The following is a 20,901-nucleotide window of genomic DNA, read 5'->3' on the forward strand; positions in this document are numbered from 1 at the left end:
TTTTGGAAGCTATTTTTGAGCTTTTTACTCCTCTACAATTAATTTACCGATTTATTTAATAGCTACTTAAATTAAATGTTTTAATGTAATTAAATACGATTGGTTGGTATCTTAAACAATATGTGTGGGTTAACAGAAATGTAATTGGCAGCAATTGTGTTATGTTTCCACAGTTCCAGCTTCTTAGATGTGAAGTTTGTTCAAAAATATTTAGATATTATTTGAGTTTTCTCTCCCATGAGTACTTTTACTCCTCATACTTTAAGTACATTATCCTAATCATACTCTACCATTGTGAATGCAGTACTTTCACTTGAAATGTAGTATTTTTACAGTGTAGTGTTAGTACTTTTACTCAAGCAAAGAATCTGAATGATTTTTCCATCACTGGAAGAAGGGTACAAAGAATTAACAGTACACGTTTCTGATTTCACACAGCAGTATGTGTACCAATCTTGCTTGGGGAGAAAGACGTGAGCAGAAAACAAATCACAGAAGCAAACCAACCATATAATGCTATAAAGAGATGGTTATTAACGCCTTTGTGCTCATTAGGAGAGCCAACGGTCGTACATTCCTCTCTCAGGCAGGGGGGTCTACACAACAAACAGTGGGCGATGAAGATGTTACGCAATCAATTATGTCCCATTACGGTTGATGTGTTGCGGCCCCTCGTGATCACATGCTTCTAACTCAGCACAGTGACAGAGGTGAGGGACCTGACGGAGGCCAAAGTAGCTCCGGTCCGTTCGCACCGGATTTCACTTGGTTAGAGTTAGAAGAGACAAACCCTTCTGACCTCCTTCCTTTTTACTGTTTATATATTCATGTGTCAATCCTAGAAAATTGGCGCTTTCCCCCCCACCTAGAAACATGAAGGAGGAGCCATGTTGAAACAACAAGAATCTAAGTAATAGTATCTGAAAAAAGGTTAGATAAAAATCAATATGATGTGTAAATTAATTGTTTTGCACAAAATGCATGTTTTAACCGCATATAATGAAGGGAAAGAACATATTCAACATGCAATTTTCCCTACCGGAGCGCCACAACATGCCAACACATGTCTCACCTAATTGAGCTTAATGAGCAACACAGGAAATGTGAAGATTAACTCACAACTTACCTCTCTGTGACATAAGAGGCCACAAGTCACATTTCAGGCCTAGGAATGCGACCCAACAATCATTCTGACGCTTCAGCAGAATCAAGGACACAAAAACAAAAATGCAGTATTTGCAATACTTTGTTTCATTCTATCCTTTCTTCATTTTCTCTTTAAGACAAAAACAGGAAGTCATCTTTACATTTTTCTGAAATATAAAAAAACAGGGCAACAATAAAACAGACTAATTCAAACTAATACAACATTTAAAAAAGCATCACAATTGTTTTTCATTTGACTAGGAATAGTTTATTAAAAGGTGAGAAAAAAAGAAGAAAAAAAGCCACAATCCATTTTTTTTAATCGCGTAAAAGTATGTACATTATAAATAATTCCACTACATTACAACCATTTGTTTTGGCTAGTCTGGAGTCCTACGTATTGAGATGTTACTGAGGGGCCAGGCCAGGTGGGGGGGGAGGAAGATCAGGATGTCCAGTAAAACAAAGACTGGGGACACACGATTGTTTATTTGCACTGAATACAACAGCTGGAGGAAGTGTTTGACTGTAAGAAGGTGCACTGAGGATCAGGAAGTAGCTGGTGGGCGTTTCTACACCTAGAAATGTTGCAAGACGACTACATCGTGTGTGTTAGCTGAAGCCACACAGGGACACTCTTCTTATCTCCGTCTTTAAGATGCATCTTCTTTCTTGTGCTCTATAATCCGGACAGTTACAGTCTTCCATACACCCTAAGATGTCGTACATTGTGTGAGGTACAGTATTCAATCTCAGTCTTAGTATGTTCTGTAAATGCTAACTGCCCTGCTGAGGCTCTGGCTGATGTGAGGCTGCTGGGTGTAGTAGAGTGGGTGTGTGCGACCACGAGGCCACCACTGATGGCAGGCGTTGCACACTGCACATGGATGTGGACAGCACTACGACGCTCTCCTCCGCCACCTCCTCCACCGTGACCCCTAAGTCCCCCCCGCCGGCCTTGCCGATGCAGTCCATGCAGACGTAGTCCTCGTTTTCGGCCATTTCGCACGTAACGCCAACGCACACCTGGTGGAACCACTCGTCGCAGCCGCCGTCGCACTGCACCCAGTCCACCTGGATACACACAGGAGTACATTAAAGCCCCAGTGAGACGGGAGCAGGAGCGTCTATACTGTGACATATAGAGTGGTGCAGTGATGATGTATACTTGTAGGCCGACCCAGAAGTTAGCATCACACGTGAACTACAAAAAGGCAATGGGGTCATTTAATAGGATTTTGGAATATTACAGAAAATATGCTCTGTGGCAAACATGTTTATTAACCTTACACGTAGACTATAAAAGAACTACACCAGGGGTGTCAAACTCAAGGCCCGGGGGCCAAATCCGGCCCGCGACTTCATTTCATGTGGCCCCACAAGAGCTTGCAAAAAATATGATATGTTTATTATGCGGTTCCATGCTACTTTACAGAAGCACGTTGCCAATAAACTACATGTCCCACAATGCATCTCAGAATTTGACTTTTTTTTTTTTTTAAATGTCACTTATGTTATTTATTTTTTGACTTTTTTTCAGAATTTGGCTTCTTTTTAAATCATTTTGTGACATTCTCACTGAAGAGACTTGCAATTATTTTCCCTAGACATCGGCTTTCAGACGTAGTTAATTATGAAGTTATTACCCTATCCGATAATAATCCAATGCAGACGCAATAATGTAATATAATACATTATTTTATATATATTACATATTAATATATGTATTTTTATATATTCTTAAAGTTACAACCGGCCCTTTGAGTGCAACCTTAATGCTAATGTGGCCCGCAATGAATTTGAGTTTGACACCCCTGAACTACACGGTCAAATGTCTTCAAGTCACCACTGATAAGGTAAAGGTGGCTAATGTTCGGGGAGTAGTCTCATTTAGCCACTTGTTAGAAACTGTTTAGAAGACACATAGAAGCTTCAGACATTCACCAGTGGGGTATTTACTGACATATCTTTGTCGTAAAACACGTGAAAATCTCCTAAACTTGAGTTAACCATAGACCTTATTTCAGGCTTCTATGCTTAAATTAATTTAAAAAAAAGCTTACTACGAGACTAGGTAAACCTGAAAGAGCTAAAATGCTAACTCATATCAGGGTTATGGATATATTCCTGCACCACTTTATTTTCCAGAGACGTTGAATATTTGAGGGGTATAGTTAAAAGAGCGATTTAAATCAAATCCATTGCATCTGATTGGACTGCCTAAAAGTGGGCGGGCTTAAAATATTGGATGCTCCACACACACACACACACACGTCCTTATAGCTGCAGATTCATCGATGGACAGATATCACAAATGTTTTGGTTGAAGTTTGTTGGTACTAGCTTACATAATCACATGTCATGCATTGTTTTACAGGAGAGGAAAATAATTGTTGGGATAAAAAAATACAAAAAAGAGGATTTTTTGTTGTTGTTGTGGGGAGCAAAATATGACCATGGATGTAATCTATAAGGGTTAATAATGCTTTTTTTCATCCCCATTTTAAGATGGACCACTCAAAGGAAACATTATGACAATTATTCAAAAAAAGCATGTGGCACAAAATTCAGGAACACGTGTGTGTAATTCTTTACCAGCACACGTTAAAGCTGCAAGTCAGTCATTATTTGATTGATCCAATGTACTGGGGTAAACTGGCCAAACACTGATGCACTGTAGATGATCTCGTGTGTTATACACCACTAACCATGAGTTGTGTAGAATAACAAAACTAACTGAACTAAAGTGCACTTTTAAAATAACTAAACACCACATTCGTTGGAATGTGAAAAGGAAACCGCAGAGTTAATACTCTGCATGTCAATAATACCGCACGACTGTTAATCATCAGGCGTTGTCAGTTCCAGTTAGGAGCGCCTCCTTCCTTATTTCACCATCTCCACCCCACCCACTGAGGTGCAAGCCTACCAGTTCCTCCACTCTGATTGGACGGAGCCTGGCCACTGGTTAACGCTGTGTCCGAGCGCAGTGCTGTCTCAGGACCGCATCAGTGTGTCCTGTTAATACGTGATGTGTAACTCTCTTTAAGGTGTTCCAGTGCGATTATCAGCTGTTGATATTCAATGACGTTCCATGAAGTTCATTTGGAAAAGGGTTTGTTATTAACTCCGCAAACAAACGGAACCAGTGTCATCCACCTCCAGGTGTTTACAGCAAACGTCACGTGATGAAAGCGTCAACCAGAATTGTCTGCCTTTCTCCCTTGTTATGTAACTACAAGGGTCACAGTTAAATATGGCTTTATGACAGTCTGCACCTGGTGGGGTTACATAATGCAGATTAAATGCATATTAAAGAGACTGCTAGTGGGAGCAATTTAAAGGATACCATTATGGTAGAAAAATCCCTGCATCAGGGAGTATTATTACACCTTTGAATATAGAGTGAGCTTTTTAATTAAAAGGGGATGTGTGAAAAGTCAATGTTAAAGCCCAGCCTCCTTCATTGTGTGTTATAACAAGTTTCTCTAATGTCAATCTGTGGTTGTCTAAACGAGAATGACTAGAAATGAGTATGTTAACTTAATTCTAAATTGACGATACAAATTGCTAAAAATGTTTAGATAAGAGCCAACAAGATGTCTAAATTGAGTGATTAGTTGTTAGAAAGAAAAGAAGATTGGCCCCTTTTGCTACTTGAGGGTAAGGATTTGACATTTCTCTCTACATTACAGCACTGCAAACCAAATGTCTTTGAGTTTTAGACGGTTGGTTAGACTTAAAGGCAATTCGGAGACATCACCTTAGGCTTTGGAAAACTGCATTCGGCAATCTATAGCCCAAATAAAAATAAGTGCAAGACTATGCAGACATGTAAGGGAGGTTGTGGCTCAGTGGGTAGTGCGCTGATCTTCGGATCACAGGGCCACTGGTTCGAATCCCGCTGCAGTCAAACATTCCGCTGTGTCCATAGACAAGACACTTCACCCCAATTGTTCCTGTGGGGATTGCCCGCAGTATTGAATGTATGTAAGTTGCTTTGGATAAAAGCGTCTAACAAGTGACGTGTAATGTAAACAATTATAAATTGCAGCATTTTTGGACTAAATGTGAAATGAGTCGGCAAATTGTCATACCGAATAATGTAGAAAAAATGTGCCTGTATTGATAATCCAGAGATAATTATTATTTACTAGTCCTAGTAAATACATGTCTTTAAATGAATATTCAAGGAAAAATAGATTCCAAAAATACAGAACTTAAAAAAAAAAAAAAATGCTTAGTCACATTGCGGCCTATGACCTCAGTTAATTACCAAACTGTCACTGTGTTTATCATTCATCTACAATTCGCCCTTTGTGCCTCTTCGTCTGCAACACACTCCCAATGCTTAGTGCTGAGATTGTGAGAAAAGCCGCTTTCTCAGAAACAGAATGAGGGGAAATATGTGTCCCTGAAGGAGTCCTTACCTTATCTTTGCAGGGTCTCTGGCAGTTCTTGGCGGCGCACACGGCGTTCTCGTCGTTGGAGTCCTCCGCCCCGGACCAGTCGTATTTGGAGGGAATGTCGAGGATCTTCTTCTCCTTCCTCTTCTCCAGCACGTCCCTCATGGCCTCCGCCTTGGCCACCAACTTCTCCTTCCTCTTCCTCTCCTTCTCCTCCTTGACTAAGCGCTTGGCGATCTGCTTCATCTCCCGGTTCTTGTCCATGTTGAGCTTGAGCTTCTTTTTCTTGGGTTTAATCCCAAGTCCCAGTTCCAGACCCACCCGTTTCAGCTCTTTGTTCTTGCCTGGCCGCAGCTCGCCCATCACTGAACCTCCACCTGCGGCAGCGGCGGCAGCCATCAGCATGTGGTGGTGCTCGGCCCGCTCCAACTTCCGCTTCCTCTTCTTCTCAGACTCTTTCAGCTTGAGCTTCAGAGGCTTATCCATCAGAGAGTCGTCAGGCTGTGGGAAGGGAAGACATTAGATAACTGTTTTCATTTCAAATGTTGCATGATTTTCTTTCATTTGAGCCATATGCATCTATTCATAAAAACCCTTAAAGGTCCCCTATTATACTGTTTTTCATCAATACATCACATGTCTCTGAAGTGTTTGGCTCCAAACACCAAACAGATCATTGACGCATCCCATAATCCCCTCTGTTTCAGCCCTGTTTCAAAAGTGCTGATTCTCTGTCTGTTACTCTAGATGAAAATAAGGAGCCCCTCCCCACGCCCCTCTGAGAGATATTTGTTTAAAAAGAACACAATGGTGCTCTAGGAGGAGATTCAGGTGATAAGGTGTGGGGGGGGTTACCTTGGTTGGTGATTGGCTAAAGGCCCGGACACGCCAATCTGACAACAAAGAACTGACACAGACGGACCTCGACTGTTGTGTCGCGACGGCCAAGAAGCTCGTATGAACTGCACATGCGTGAGTGGCAATAACTCTCCTTACCAGCAGGCGGCGGTGGTGTGCATTCGTCATTCAAAAGAGGCAACAACCGGAAGACAGACTGCGTGATAACCGAGAGACGAAGAACAGACTGCGTGATATAAACAAACAACAAATAGCATGTACGTTCCATTTTCACTCTACAACGAGAAGCTCACGGGGCTTTCCCGAACCTGTGTCGAGAGCTGGAGTTAAATGAAATCTCAGATTTGCCTTCTTAATAGTTTGTTTGGGTCCCTCACTTCCATTTCGCTTCTCATGCACTGATTCGCTAAGCTGAACAGCCAATCAGAGTGATTTCTTTTGCCGACTGCCTTGGGCCGACTGCCCGTTGGCCTGACGCCCACCGACGCCGATTATCGGCCCGGTGTGTCCGTGCCTTAATGGTTACACAAGCCAAAAAATCGTTATGACATCATAAAGTGGCCAAAATCTGATCAGCTCATTTTCAGATGAATCAGGACAAAAAGAGAGAGAATCTTTTTTCCTGAAACTTTCAGAATCTCTTTACACAGAGGAGACACATATTGATGTATAAAATACATGAAAAAGTGCATTTTGCATAATAGGTGACCTTTAAGCAGAACCGATAGATTTAAACCCCAAGCCAAACACGACTCAGTGCATAACGCGTGACGTCGCCTACCTCCATGACCTGCAGGAATCTCTCCTCAGACGGGGGGTGAGTGGCCTGCAGGATCCTCCAGATGTGCTGGGTCTCATCCAGGGACACCTCCAGCAGGTCTCCCAGCATCATGAGCTCCTCCAGCTGGGCCTTCGCCTGCGAGGACAGCTCCAGCACCGGCGGCTCCAGGCTGCGAGGGACCAGGGGGGTCTTCCTGGGCTGCTTCCTGGGCGTCATGTCTGAAACGTCAATATTTTGAGTGTGAGATGATGAAGGCATTTATTTCAGAGCAAATCAACAAAAATGGAACCTCTCAGAGTTGAATATTTATCATAAAATGTAGCTTTCTCTACGTTATTTGTGCACAAAGACAACAGGAGATGACGCGTTTAGGGATCCAGGGAAACAGAGATGCTCTAAAATGTGGCCTCACTTTGTACACAGGACTTTGAGGCGGAAGAGTAGGCGTGTTCGGCACAGAATGACGGCGTGACGGTCGGCCACATGTGACTGACCACCTCTTCAGATTTCACAGGAATCTCCTCATCGCAGAACAGGTAGGGCTTCACCTCGCCGGGGTCCTGGAACGATGCAGACACCACAAAGGGAAGAATTAGAAGTAGAATATCTTGCTTATAGGTGATTTGAGCAACATCGCTTGCCGTACATACCTTCATGTCGTAACCGTACGTCTCCCTGATGTCCTCGTCTGAGTCCGTCTCCTCATCATCGTAGTCCACCGACTGGCGAGGTGAAGCGGCTCGACTGAAGCCTGACTGCTGAAAAGTCTGGATGTGGCCCTGAGGAAGGACAGAAACACATGTTTAATGTCTCTGATTTGATTAGATACGTTACAGTTGTTCCGATTTTAAAATACAAAATAAGCATAATAGAAATTATAAGAAAAATTGAAATCAGAAGTCTGTATGTAAAGGTTTGTGGGCTAAACTACAATATATATATATTTAATTTCAAGTAAAAATAAGACATTTGTAAAAATATGTACACTAAAATATAAATATAATGGTGAACATGGGATCAATTATAAAATGTGTTCAAATGCAAATGTATATATATTTCTTTTAAAATAAAAAAGTAATGTTTTTAAATTATACAAAATAAATCAGATTTTTCCAGCCACAAGTAGAACAAAAAGCATACATGCCTCATATTTTTATATCCTAAACACCATACAAAATATCCTTATGCTTGACACTTTCCAAAGTTGTAATTCAAAAATGTGTAACAACAAAAATAAAGGTTATTCTTATTTTTCAAATGTAACACTGGCAATAGAGAGGCGAAGTCCCTCCCTTTCCGGGGGAGCTCCATGGGACCTTATTTCGGAAAAAGTATGTATTGAAGTCAATGGCGAGAGAAAGGTTATCTTTCGATCCCGTTTGAATTGTGCCACGAATCACACATATGATGTTTGTCAATTTAAAAGATAAATTAAAATGTGTCGTAAAAATGTGAAGTAACACTTTTTTTTTGTGTGAAACCGCTCAATGAACTACATCTCCCATCTCGCACCACACACCAGGACGGCCGTATTAAACGAGGTGAAAATCACTCCAAGTCTGGGCGTGTTGAGAGCTGTACATAGACACAAGGGGAGTTAGTCAGTTCCGTAAGAGCCAGCATGCGGGACCGGGATTCTGGGATTTGTAGTCTTTCTAGTTGCGTATTTTTCATAGTTTTATATTTCAATATTTTTACGACAAACTGTGACTTTTTTGACATGGAAATTATTATTTAAGATTGACAAACATCATATGTGTAATTCGTGGCACAATTCTAACGGGATCGAAAGATACATTTTCTCTTTCCATTGACTTCAATACATACTTTTTCCAAAATAAGGTCCCATGGAGGGACTTCGCCTCTCTATAGAGTCTTGTGGTCTATTTCATGTTTACCCATTAGTGCCCCCTTGTGGTGCATTCCATACAGGATTCCTAGACTCTTGTATTTTCTGTTCTAATGCAGCATTACAGTGTGAAATCCAATAAAGTACCTGCAAATCCGGGTTGGCAGCAGCTTTCTGCAGCTCTGCGTTGATGATCTTCTCCGTTTTCTCCCGGGCAGCCTGCTCCACCATGCGCTGGCTCAGCACAGACAGCTTCGCCAGCGCTGAGGAAAGCTCGTCCGTTGCCAGAGATTGACGCGCTCGGTCCTGGTGGGACAGTCAGACCAGAGTTAGGATGGCTACGGTTCAAAATAAAAGCATGTGAATGTTGTAACCTGAGAAGCTCTAACTCCATGCATACCTGCCAGCTCATCGCCCTCTCTGTCAAACACTGCAGGGCTTCTCCTTCTGGAAGACGCACCGGCAGCTTCTGCAGCGACACAAGCAGCGACAGGATGGTCTCTAGCCTCGGCCTCCTCGACCTCTGACACAGCGGACACAGGAACTTGGAGTCCTTGGTGTTGCTCTGCCAACCCACACCCGTTTTCTTCTGCGTTCCTGTTTTGGGCAGAGGCACGCAGGCTCCGTGGAACCAGTCCTTACAGAGCTCACACTGCAGCATGAAGCCGCTGGCCGTCTTCCGGCACAGGCAGAACTTCACCTCCTCGATGCGGTCGGCCATGGCCATTTTGGCTAAGTTAGCAGCGCGGAGCGAGTGGATGGACTCCACCTCTTTATGTTCCTTTGATTTGAAGGCTGCTACGACGGTGGAAGGCTCTCGCGCCTCCTCCAGGCTCTCCTCCAGGTCGCTCAGGGCGTCGGGGTCGAAGCCTCCTCTCTCCTTCTCCATCAGCTCCTTCACGCGTTTCCTCTTGCTCTTGCTGTTGCCGTAGATGCCGATGTCAATGCGAGGACTGAGGACCTGTCAGAAAAAGAAAGGCGTACCGGATTAGCAACATGTACGATTCATACATCTGATAGACATGCATCAAATACATGGTTTCACGGTGGCCCACCTGGAGCAGTGTGTACGTGGAGTTCTTCTTGAGGAAGGTGCGGGCCGTCCTCTCCCTCCAGGCTCGAGCTGAGGCCACCTGAGACTCCACCTGGCCCAGAGGGTCGAGCCGGACAGGGATGGAGCGACCCCGGGCCAGCAGGCTCTCCAGCTGCTCCAGGTAGGCGAAGCTGCTGCCGCTCTGTCAGAGGGAGAGAAGAGTTGTTAGAGACATTGGAACTTTTTAAGAGCTATAAGGTCAAATACCAGTCCCTCAAGAGGACACGTGACTTTAGATTGAACAGGTTCTTATACCTGAATGGCATCCACTTTAGAAGTCCACTCCTTGGCCTTCTGTAGGGCCTCGCGGAGGGCCAATATGTTAGGGAGGTACGCTGGGATGTTCCTAGCTTCCAGCACAATGCTCTCCAAGGTCACCAAGCTGTGTCGAGGCCTGGGGGGGGGGGGGCGTTATTAGAGACAGACAGCCATGATTATCAAGTATGACTACAGTAAAATTATAGTTAACTATTTTTTGTAACTAGCACCAATTACAATAAGAATACTTCAATGTATCCCATTCATAAAAGAATAAAAGACAATGGTGATAAATAAATAAAAATGTAGCATAAGTATATTGAATTGAACACAAGAAGTTTGTGTTTATTTGTATGAACATGAAAAGTTAAATGTCCCATAAAAGATACAATTTCAAAAATAAAAATGTATTCAAACATAAGAAGTAAGAGTAAAATGTCTAATAAAAGATATATAAAATATGTTTTAATTTAAGATATATACATTAGTCTCTAATATGTTTTATTAAATGATGAACGGAAATGGAGAAAGTGCCAACATTCCCATGAACTATTTTGCGGATGTGTTACACATGCACGCTCACCTGGCCTGAAGGCAGCCGCGGGCCTTTTCCTCCCATCTCTCGGAGACAGTGAGGATCTCCTGCAGCTCGGCCATGGCCTTCTCCACAGCGTGGTGGGGGGCCAGGCCGACCCCCGAGTCTATCAGCCTCTTCATCAGCTCCAGGGTGACGCGGTGAGGCTCTGCCAGGGTGATGCGCACCTGAGAATCAGAACCAGAATTAGAATATTTGATTCATCCGGGCGATTGTGACAGGTGCTACATTTTAGAACAACAAATTAAAATACAAATAATTAGAAATAAAATGTGAAGGAAAAATATTAAATAAACTAAAGATATTCAACATATGGAGATAAAGTTCAATTGATAAAAGATCAAATAAAAAATTGTGACAAGTTCAAAGTGAAAATGTGCATTATGTCCTAAAATATATACAGTGGTGTATTAGAATTTTAAGATAAAAAACGCTGAGTTTCACAGTTTAAAAAAGGTTGATGGTGAAATTAGGCCTTATAGGAGCTAAATAGGAGGACAACACGTTTTACACGAGGCTGCAACTACAACAACTATGAGTAAATGCACACAAGCCGTTTGTGCTCTCACCTCATCCAGCCAGCGGGCCTGTTGCAGCTCCTGTTTGAGTCGGGGCAGCTCCGGCAGCTCCACATCCAGACCGCTGCCTAGATCCAGCAGGGCCTGCAGCTTGGAGGAATCGGGCATCTCGTCTGACAGCGCCACCTGGGCTCGCTCGTGGAAGTCCTCCACGTTCTCCAGTAATTCCTGGAGGAAAAACGAGGTGGAGGGTTCAGCAGTTATTCAATAGTGTTGATGGTGAAAGAATGGGGATGAGGCCCGGGTAAGCTTCTATGGTATCAAGGGGGACTCACTTTGACTTGTCGGGCCTGGCTGATGATGCAGGGCAGCCTGTAGAGCTGATCCACAAAGGCCTTGAGCTCATCCACCGTCAGTTTTGTACGATTACGACTGCTCTCAGAACGCAGGCGGCTGCTGCAGACACACATGGGAAGAGACATATAGGTTAGCCTTTAATACATTATTCTAAGTATTAGTGCATTCTAGGTTATCATTAAATTGCTTTTCTGTTGGATTACATTAAGGGTCCGTGTATGAACATCCACTGACCTGTGCCTTTGCTTGCGGCTGAGCAGCAGCTGAGCGACTGAGGAGCACGTCTCCGCCTCTTTGACCATCTCCCTCAGGCGACGGAACAAAACCTTCTCGGGGTACTTCCTGTCCTCTGCATCCTCCAGCAAGACCTTGAGCTCAATAAGATCTAGGAGACACACAAAACAACCATGCAATGGCAGAAAAGAAATATGCAACATGTACATATCTTGTAGTGCGATTTAAGTGTAAAACCTTTCTTGTTTTTCTGGTCGGCAGCCAAGCCATCGCTGACCCTCTTAGCCCAGGTGTCGTAAGACTGAGCCCGGGTCTTGACCCCATACAGCATGGCAGGAAACTCCTCCAGATCATAGCGATACCTGAAACACATCGAGCACATGTCAACATCAAAATATGGTTTATGTGGTGGCGACAACAAACATTTCCTGACTATCTGCTGAACATATTTAGTGTTATTACACGGCTTGGTTAAATACTAGTTTCTTATTGGTCAATTTGAACATTCAGCAGTCTGCTATTTCTCTATAGCAGTGAGGACACTCATGTTAATCCGCAAAGCCATGTAATAATCGGGATAATGTGCAGCGAGCCTTTCATTAATGAGTAAAGAAAACGTTTAGGTTGATTCAGGATCCTGCTCTCATTGTCGGGGTTCTTCTCCCTCACTTATTAGACACTGTGCAGCATTGTAGCAAACCAACACTTACCGTAGACACTTGTTGCCGAGGGCACAGTCACAGAGATCTGCTGCGTGCGTGAGACAGACCAGTCTGTCGGGGCTGCAGGGGCAGGTCAGAGCAGACAGGAAACACGTCGTCTTGCACTTGTAGCACTGGCGTTCATCGTCTGGGAGAAGTTCAAACACCTCCTGCTCCGAAGACAAAATCCCCTGTAGAAAGAGAACAGATTATGCCATCACTGGGATGATATAAAGTAAGGACGTCCCGATCAGGTTTACTTCCCCCTGATTTAAGATTCAAAGTGAGATAACAGCCATTCAGCCACACCTTAAACATGCATAAATCAAGCATAAACAAAGAAAAGACAATTACCATTTCCTGAACAGCCTGTCTGAGTTTAGTCTCCTCCTCCATCATGTCTCCTATTTCCTTGCAGACAGCGGCAGCCAGCTCCACGTCCAGACTCTCTGGATCAGCAGCCATCTTGCAGAGCAGCTCCTCGTGGGAGAAGACGCAGTAGCGGTGGAGGCGTCGGTAATGGGATACACACTGACGACCCATGGGTAACTAGGGAAGGGCAAAGATAAACATTTTTAAAAAAAAACTTCTCTCACGTATTTTTATTTAAATGGGGGCAGTATTTGCTTTGCTCTCACCCAGTCAGCGGTGCAGAAGTTGACGGCCTCTGCGAAGTTGTAGCCCTGGTTGAAGCCGCTGTGATAGGCCCTGGGGAAGGTCACCACAAACTCCCCTGCACACTGATTGGTCCTGTACACCTGAAGGGGGGAATATGCACACAATCATCATGGAGCCAATATTTAATTAGATATGATAGAGTGTGCAGAACAAAGTGTTTAAGTATCTTAAAATGATGTTTGCCATTAACTTGCGGACAAGCCTACAAAAATACATCATCCCTGCACCACTCTATATCAACCCCACCAAACAGACTACTCACAGGGACACCGTGCTCCATGAGGACGTTGGGATTCATGATGGTGACCAGTTGATGGAGGAGGTCAGGCTGGGAGTCAAAAAGCTCCGGAGCCAACTTTTTCATTACAGCCTCCAGCTTCTCCGCTGCAGAGGCCGGCACGCCGTACCAAGTCTTCGGCTCACCCCTGGAGGAGAAAGGAAAAACGAAAGATATAAACTTGTGAATAAGGTTAGAATGGATCATTCAAATATAAAAAAAAAAACGAAAGAACAAGAATCTCTCAGAGTATATCACTGTATTTTTTTTTAAATTGCATTCTATTTTGGTATGTCCTTATTGTAATCTTACCAGTGCAGGAAGTTGATGGAGTAACTCCAGTGGTCCTCGATGTGCCAGCAGAAAGAGGAGAAGCACATGCCCACGTAGAGCCAGGGCACCTTCATACCCGAGATGTCCACATTGATGTGTGTGAGCACCGACTGCTCCAGCACCGGCATGTTGTTCAGGTTCCAGCCCGAATTGGCATAATCCTAACAGGAGAGGAAACAGAGGGCTTTCTTTAGCTTTGGGGCAAAAGTCACGTTTTTACCTAATGGAAAAAGCTTTTGGTGAATCTTTATGGGGGTCTGATCAGTAACAAGTCCCAGGTAATGCATTTTGGACACAGGGGAATCCCCACCAAAAGAACCAGATCGAAAACTATTTTAAAAATCAATAAAGTAATGAAATTGGCTTTTATTTAAGCTTAATGTGATATGCAATAGAGATGCCCCTATTATTATCATCAAGGGTGATACACAGGCAGTTAAAGAGAGATAAACAAACACTAATGAAACATTATTTACAGGGTGTGGATAACAGCAAACAGATACATAATGAATAATGAATAAGTACCTGAGATGTCTATCTAACTGGAGGGAAGATAGTAAAGTTTTATACCGCACCCATTTTAGCCATCTATTGTCAAATATATAAACTATGAATTGATTATTTCTATTATAAATAAGCTCAGATTTTCCCAGACCAATTGGAGCATCCTTAGATTCTAACCTTTACCCTCGAAAATAACCGTTTGGATTCTGAGTCATGTGAAAAAATACAAACCAAGTCAAGACTTTAGGAGTTTACGGGAATATATAATACTAATCTTCTCACCTCTTCATCTCCCAGTAGCCTCCTCTTCCCGTCCCTGACCGGAAACCCACTGCCCACGTCTTTCGAGCTGATGTCAGCGCCGTACTCCACGATGACGTCCTCCTCGATGCTGCTGACGAGGCGCCAGAACTCTTTCTCCACCAACTCCGTGGGGACCATCTGGAGGGACAAAGCAGAAATTATAAGAATATCTTTCCTCCTGTAAACGAGAGAAACCTCCAATTGTGCGGATTTGACATACATGAACAGGCATGTTGAAGTAGTCCGACTTGAATTGGTCAGCCATTTCTCCGAAGCTCTGCAGAGAGTACTCCCTCCCCGCCTGCTCAAAGCCAAAGGCCTCCCTGGGCTTACTGCACTCCTGTCAGGGGAGATGGACAACTCATTACAGTAGGAAACTAAACGGTGTGGATGATGCATGCAGCAGAACGACAACACCTTATTTATCCCAAGGGAAATTGGGTTTTGTGACAGTTGCTCTATTTTGGAAGGAAAAAAAATATACAAATATTTATTAAAAGATTTGACCTTTAGTTAAAATGTCAAATAAAATATAAAATAAAAATGGATAAAATATTTATATACACTTTTTTTTATGTATATAGTTACTGTTTATTTAATTTTCTATTTCTTTTTTATTTAAATTAATGTGCAATACCTTGTATACATGCTGCTTATACTTCCCAAAACAAGATCAAAAAAGTGTATCTAAAACTAGTTAAAGTAAAAATGTGCACATTGTACTACAATATAAAACATGTATATTTACAATATATACTGTGGCGGATTAGAATTGATAAGATATTAATACATAACGGATGGATGAGGGAATTTGTAACATTGTAACATTTCTGTGTGCGACTGTGCGTGTCAGAAAATGATCAATAAACATGTTTAATCCTTCTTTAATAATTTGGATTGCCCCCTCAAGCTTTACCTCAGCAACACACTTAGGGCAGCGCCAGTCCCCCTTGGGCACGTCCTGCAGGGGCGGGATCAGACAGAAGGTGTGGTAGCTGTCGTCACAGCCATCACACAGCAGGAGGCGGTCCTCCTCATCGCCCCGCCCACACACCAGGCAGAGGTACAGGTCGATCTGGGGGATCAGCAGCCCGAAACAAACAAGAGATGGTCACGCATGTGGATAGAATGAACGCACTGCCTTTGCACAATCTGTTTTCTCTTTTACCGCCATCAAACATTGGAATATGCTTCCATCTGATCTTAAAACCTGCGCAGATTTTCACACTTTTCCCTCAAAGCGCGAGAACATTTATTTTTGGCAACCAGTCTTGCCAACATTAATTTTACTGTAATTTGAGCCGTTTATTTTACAATAAAGATATATAATAAAACAACATGAACTGTCAGGAAAAATGCCAAACACACTCACAAAGTTGACCTCCAGGGTCTCCTTGCGGGGTCGCATTTTAATGGCGAAGGCCTGGGCTTTGAGGTGACGCTGCTTCCTGCTGAATCCGTCATCTAAAAAGAAGGAAAGTGCCGGTTAGCGAATAGGAATGTCTTTGTTTGTGCTAAATACAGGTCAACAGAAAAGCGAGCCTTACCAGCTGATAGAATTCCCAAGTTGACCATCTTGGGACTTGTGCTGAAGATCTTTAGGCCTTTAGGCTCCTTGTTTTCCCTCTGGAAGAAAACAACAGCAGCAGAGTGAGAAACAGCTAACCAATCAGAGAAGACTGGGCTCTGCAGCACAGGCAGTATGAGAAAAAGAAAGACTTCAGAGCATACAGAATACAGAGCACAAGAAGGATGCATTTATTTATGTTTTAAAAATGTAAAATCTCTACCTCAGATTTAAGGCGCCTGGAGCGTCTCTCAGGCAGGAGCCTCTCTTTGGCCTGCATCGCATCCCCGTCTCCATCTTTCTCATCCTCCTCATCCAGCTCCTCTTCCTCCACCGACTCCTCGCCGACTCCCTCGTCCACATCTTCCCCATCATCACATTCCTCATATAGCCGCTGGATGCCCTAATTGGAGAAAGAGTGAAACCAAATGAGGGTTCTGGAAATGTACAAATGTCTCTATTGTGGGTTTTGAAGAACAGGGTACTTTATTGTTGGGATATCTTGCCTAGAGCTGTTTGAAGTGAGGCCAAGACTTACATTTGAGAAGGACACTGAGAACAGCCAAATCGAAATGAGCTCAATGGTTAACAAAAAGTCTATTAACCAGATGACAACACACACTCACAAAACAACTTTCAAAGATGTTTGTTTTGTGTAAGGTTGTCAACGTTAACGCACTTGAATCTGGAACCCTTTACATGTCAAATAAATCAGCCCATATTAATCCCATTACCAAGTTTGTCCCCAAAGTCCTCAGGTAATCAACCACATTGTAACCGCTGTGTTTTACGTATGAATGTGTGTCAGAGCTCCGACACTGAGTTAGTGTTAGCTTGTTAATCGAGCAGCACTCACAGTGAGCGTGGCCCCCGACTGGAAGAGTTCGTATGGATAGAGGATCCTCTCGTAGTGGGAGCGCAGCAGGGAGCCGGTGCCTTTCCCCGCCGGGAAGCCCATCCTGCCGGCCACCTTGGACCACCTCTTCTCTTTGCACACCGCCTCAAAGCCGCCCTCTGAGGACACAGTCTGAAACAAATAACACTTCTTATGAGCAATATGTACTATTTTACAATTGTTGTTACTGGCTGCCTGTCACTTCCTCTGTTATACCTTAGTTAAAGAGACAATTACTTCGGTGCAATATACCCTTTCTCTGCAATGTGTTCATGTTATTATTACTTTAACAGTTTTATATGATCACTTACGTTCTTAAAAATGCTGCCACTTACAATTTCTTACCATTCATTTATAGTTGATTGTATTTTATTAACGTGTGCCGCCTCTTTGTTTAATATGTGAGCCTACTAACGCCACATTTTGCTCTAACACTTATAGAGGATTTCTGATTCTGAAACACCAAAAGGGCCGTTTTGACGAGCATCAGGGAAGGAGTTCAAATCAGCAAAGATTAAGGAAACTGGCACTGTCATATGATCAGACAAAAAAACAATGGAGCATTCAAAAAAAGTTGCTGTATTTCACCTTGCTGAGCTGATAGAGGTCCAACACTTTTCTCTCCACATGAGGGAATCTGGTCTTGGATCCCTGCAGCTCCCAGAACTTTGCGATTTGATCCAGGAAGTTGAGTTTAACCCGAGTGAGGGCCTGGAGAATTAGAGGAGAGAGGACACTTGTTGTCAGTGCACTTAATTGTTTCTTAAGGCATATTTTCTCCTTTCGGGGTATATTTATTGAGTCTTTATTGTCTAATCCTGTATTATGACCTTCATATGCATCAGTGTTACTGGGAAATAGACCACGAAAATTACATATCTCAAAAGGCAAACTGCACAAGTCAGTAAATCATATCTAAATATGTAAAAACACATTCTGAAAGTTCCTAAGACATGCCTTTAATGAAGGGTTGCTGGCATGATACATCTTCTTGGCAGACTCACCTCAAGTTCATTCAGTCTCTGCACTCGCGGGGTGAAGCGGAAGTTGCGTACATCGCAGGCAAACGGAGGCTGCCAGTCCTGATAGACAAGAAAAAATAATCCTTAACAATGAGTAAATGAGAGCACTTGATAGAGCAGGACTAATCTAATTAGTGACTAACATTACCCATCGTCATACTGTCAGAAAAGTGCAGTCAAGTCTTTTTTTACGGGACCTGTGCAGAAATACTGCACATTTCAATTTTTTTTTTTTTTTTTAAAGAAGTGTGTTCATGTTGGTAAGGTTTTTGACAATGATGGTGTTGTTGTTATGAGACATTTTCAGTGAACAAAGCATGTGACCAAATAACTCTATAACATCTGAAGTATGCCAGGTCACTTGCTGCTATGTGTTCTTCTGGTTTGTTAATGCTTGCAATAACTGACTCTATAGTCAAAGACATTTTTGAGTAAAAGGTTATGTGTAAAATACTACAGAATAATTGCCCTGGCTAGGATACTTTGAGGATAACAACTTTTCCTCGATATGATTCAAAATATATTTCAGCTGCTGACAGTCAATTTGGTTTTAAATGTGAACGAGGCACAGATATATGTATATATGCGGTTATGGTAGATTTTAGTTAGGAGGATGGAAGAAACTACAAAACGACAGTGTTTATTTGTTTCTGGGATACGTTCAAAACTTTTGATAAATGTTTTTGTTAAACTAAAAAGCCTATATTTGTTACACATATTGCACTTTTTATAATAGCAGCAAACCATGCAGCTTTCATCTGTAAATAGATGACCTTTCTATGAAGTTAAGAGTGTTATAATGGATGAATGTTAGGGGAAAGTGATATTCTACCATCTGATTTGCTAGAATTAGATGTCCTGTCATCTTAATCTACTAACAGCAATTGCTCATGTGTGCAGTATTGCTGTCTACAGTCACACACCCTAACAGTGAAAAGTCTGCTAGTGTAACCACAGTATTTAATAAGGTATAAATATGGGTTTTAATGGTGTGACAGCAGCGACAGGCCTGTCTGTGGCCCAATGTCGCATCCTCAAAGCTAATGTAATAATCACTCTGCTGTTAAATTAGCTAGCCATGAGGAAAACAAACAAAGACATTGTAACCGGAACTGTTGAGTTTACTTCGTCTTTGGCCAACTTTCATGGACAATAAAGGAACCCATTGTCACTTTAGTACAAAATGTGTTCCGTTGAGTGCAAATAAATAAAGCCTTATATGACCTCTATTAGATTAATGGTAACTAGTAACGTCGTTGCTTAAGGCCCAAGCAACCCACCACTCCTTACTAAGGAGCATATGAGGCACATCCATGCATAATGGAATACAATCTCTTTTTAAAATGATATGTGAGTTTACCTCAGGGGGTCGGATCTTGCAGATTCCCGTTTTCTCTGCAATGGGTCGGATCTTGTTGATAAATCCTAAAGGATCCGAGAAATCCTCCCAACTCGGCTCAAAAACGGGGCATTCCGGAGGGGGGACGAACTCTGCAAATGCAGACATGTTGGTGTGGTGCAAGTGAAACAGTCTTTAAAAATAATGTGTAATAAAAAAATGGTTGAGCTCAACAGTCCATGATTAAGTTCCAATAATATCCGTCTTTGGGAAGTTCCTCCATCATGATCCTTCAAATCTCCCCAAAAAACAAATCAATGCAATGACAGGGCATCCCGATCACTGATCATATTCCGGTTAAAAGTGAAAGCCAAAAAAAAAAAAAAAAAACCGAGCTGCTAATGATCAATGTTTCCCATCATCCGTCAACAGCGGGCCGGGCCAAGCCGGGGAGTCTTCAGCTCCACCACTCCCCTACCTGGTCACTCCAAAACACCATCATTTCTTCCCACATACATCCTCTATGCAGGGCCAGGGAGGATCACTGAATTTGAAAATAAGTTTGTAAACAAAAGCACCCGTCTTGATAGTTAACGTCACAATGTAGGCTGCGATATTATGTCACGCAAGCTAACATTGCTATTGCTCCGTCTATGTACCTGGATAATGCATGATTTCTTCGTGATGCTTCATTTCAAACAAAGTTATCCACGGTTGGCTTAGTCCCGACGATAGCTGGGTTCATTCGCTAACGTAACTACGCTCCTTCCTTAAATAAACTACGTCCACGTCTCTGAGAACCTGATAGCTAATGTACCAGACAAGCTGAACCACAACAAGGAGGAGGCTAGTACCAAGCGTACATTGTTGACTGGTGTGTTGACTCCAGCCCCCATTCATTAAAGCAATGAAAACTAGCATACAGCTAATTTGCTAAAAGCAACTTAGCCACTGCTGCTCATTGCGCAGCTAGCATTGACGTTAGCCGAGATAGTCGACTGAACAGGACATTCACAATGTTAATCAGAATCATAAAACACGCTTTAGTACTTTTGCTTTGTTTTACTGGGTGTCCTTTTCCGTATAATTTACCGTCGTCTGTACGTAGTGTATCCGCATTAGCCGTCGTGCTAGCAAAAACTAGCCAGGCTGGAATAGCTGTTATGGTGCCTTCAGTAACACACGGA

The 20,901-nt window shown here is 42.8% G+C and overlaps 1 protein-coding gene across 1 annotated transcript; it reads right to left on the reverse strand.

The window, feature by feature from the left end:
• Positions 1–1,394: 1,394 nt before the first annotated feature.
• Positions 1,395–20,877, reverse strand: kdm5a (lysine demethylase 5A). The gene is made up of 29 exons (XM_034112394.2): positions 19,736–20,877; positions 18,358–18,435; positions 17,942–18,064; positions 17,315–17,485; positions 16,682–16,861; positions 16,439–16,517; positions 16,264–16,355; positions 15,808–15,975; positions 15,112–15,231; positions 14,871–15,029; positions 14,064–14,245; positions 13,737–13,899; positions 13,435–13,554; positions 13,151–13,345; positions 12,806–12,987; positions 12,333–12,457; positions 12,096–12,246; positions 11,840–11,960; positions 11,556–11,732; positions 10,975–11,153; positions 10,389–10,527; positions 10,096–10,275; positions 9,441–10,001; positions 9,188–9,346; positions 7,842–7,970; positions 7,604–7,751; positions 7,192–7,409; positions 5,577–6,053; positions 1,395–2,220 (listed from the first exon to the last, which is right to left on the reverse strand). Exons 1-29 carry the CDS (start codon positions 19,880–19,882, stop codon positions 1,924–1,926), a joined length of 5,220 nt encoding a protein of 1,739 aa, XP_033968285.1. The 5' UTR covers positions 19,883–20,877; the 3' UTR covers positions 1,395–1,923.
• Between the last annotated feature and the right edge of the window lie 24 nt (positions 20,878–20,901).

This window comes from Pseudochaenichthys georgianus, chromosome 23 (assembly GCF_902827115.2).
Source record: "Pseudochaenichthys georgianus chromosome 23, fPseGeo1.2, whole genome shotgun sequence".
Classification (NCBI taxonomy): Eukaryota; Metazoa; Chordata; class Actinopteri; order Perciformes; family Channichthyidae; genus Pseudochaenichthys; species Pseudochaenichthys georgianus.

Excerpts from the sequence above, each read along its gene's own strand:
- kdm5a (XM_034112394.2), bottom strand. The coding sequence starts at position 19,882 with ATGTCTGCATTTGCAGAGTTCGTCCCCCCTCCGGAATGCCCCGTTTTT. Across the intron at positions 13,555-13,736 it reads TCATGGAGCACGGTGTCCCT|GTGTACAGGACCAATCAGTG; the intron begins GTGAGTAGTCTG and ends TCCCCCCTTCAG. Across the intron at positions 7,971-9,187 it reads CTGCCAACCCGGATTTGCAG|GGCCACATCCAGACTTTTCA; the intron begins GTACTTTATTGG and ends GTCCTTCCTCAG.